Source organism: Crocuta crocuta, unplaced genomic scaffold (genome assembly GCF_008692635.1).
Source record: "Crocuta crocuta isolate KB4526 unplaced genomic scaffold, BGI_CrCroc_1.0 scaffold805, whole genome shotgun sequence".
Classification (NCBI taxonomy): Eukaryota; Metazoa; Chordata; class Mammalia; order Carnivora; family Hyaenidae; genus Crocuta; species Crocuta crocuta.
The window spans coordinates 433,098-434,381 of NW_027527999.1; the positions used below are offsets into that span (position 1 = coordinate 433,098).

The following is a 1,284-nucleotide window of genomic DNA, read 5'->3' on the forward strand; positions in this document are numbered from 1 at the left end:
CTTGGGGGTGAGAAGGGACGGACTCTCTGGGTGTCTCTGAAGATGGCTTGGGCTGCTTTTCGGCGCGCGGGGGGGACCCGGACGCGGACCGCCGCGTGACGCGAGTGGTCTCCACTGCACGGTGCCCGAAGCGACCTGCCAGGGATTTTTCGTTCTCGATCTGTTGCCTGGCTTCCCCGCTGCCAGAGCAGAGTCAGAGTTCAGACCGGCTTGTTGCTGGCCCCGGCGCCTCGCGCAGGAAAGCAACTCACGTTTGCCTGGGCAGCGGGAGCAGAAGCCGGGTCTGGAGTGAGTGGCTGGAACGTGAATTGGACTCCACTCGAGTAGCAGCGAANCGCCTGGCGGAGCGGTTCCGGCCCCATCCGACCGAGCGGGGACGCGAGCCCGGGGTCCTCCGCCCGCTGCGGGGATGACTCTGGGGGGGCGCCGAGCCCGCGGCGCGCAGTGTCCCGTGAACTGTGAGTACTGCGACTGAACGGCGGCCGGAGAGCGGGCGATTAGCACCCATTGCATGAATTATGAAACAATAACTTTCGGAAGAAGCAGAAGGAAAAAGAAAAAAAGAAAAAGAAGGACAGATCGCCGGTGCCCCTGGCCGACTCTGCGCGCCGCTCTTGCCCCCTCCCTCCTCGCCCTTCCTCCTTTCCCGGAGAGAGAAGAGGGCTGGGAGGAGGGCAGGCGGCCGGCCCCGGAGGCGGGGGGCGCCCAGGGGGCTGTGATTAGAAGGAGCAGTAGCAGCAGCAGCAGGAGAAGATGCTGAGGATGCGGACCGCGGGATGGGCGCGCGGCTGGTGCCTGGGCTGCTGCCTCCTCCTGCCGCTCTCGCTCAGCCTGGCGGCCGCCAAGCAACTCCTCCGGTACCGACTGGCCGAGGAGGGCCCGGCGGACGTCCGCATCGGCAACGTCGCCTCGGACCTGGGCATCGTGACCGGCTCGGGTGAGGTGACTTTCAGCCTCGAGTCGGGCTCGGAGTACCTGAAGATCGACAACCTCACCGGCGAGCTGAGCACCAGCGAGCGGCGCATCGACCGCGAGAAGCTGCCCCAGTGTCAGATGATCTTCGACGAGAACGAGTGCTTTCTGGACTTCGAGGTCTCGGTGATCGGGCCCTCGCAGAGCTGGGTGGACCTGTTCGAGGGTCGGGTCATCGTCCTCGACATCAACGACAACACGCCCACCTTCCCGTCGCCCGTGCTCACGCTCACGGTGGAGGAGAACCGGCCGGTGGGCACCCTCTACCTGCTGCCCACCGCCACCGACCGGGACTTCGGCCGCAACGGCATC

General features: G+C 66.2%; 1 protein-coding gene across 1 annotated transcript in view; it reads left to right on the forward strand.

Annotated features, from left to right (window-relative positions):
- Positions 1-366: 366 nt before the first annotated feature.
- The window catches only part of LOC144222404 (protocadherin-7), a 220,200-nt gene continuing 219,282 nt past the window's right edge, over positions 367-1,284 (forward strand). Inside the window, exon 1 of the mRNA XM_077752884.1 lies at positions 367-1,279. Within this exon, the coding sequence (XP_077609010.1) occupies positions 754-1,279 (526 nt within the window). The 5' untranslated portion in view covers positions 367-753. The remainder of the gene's footprint in view (positions 1,280-1,284) is intronic.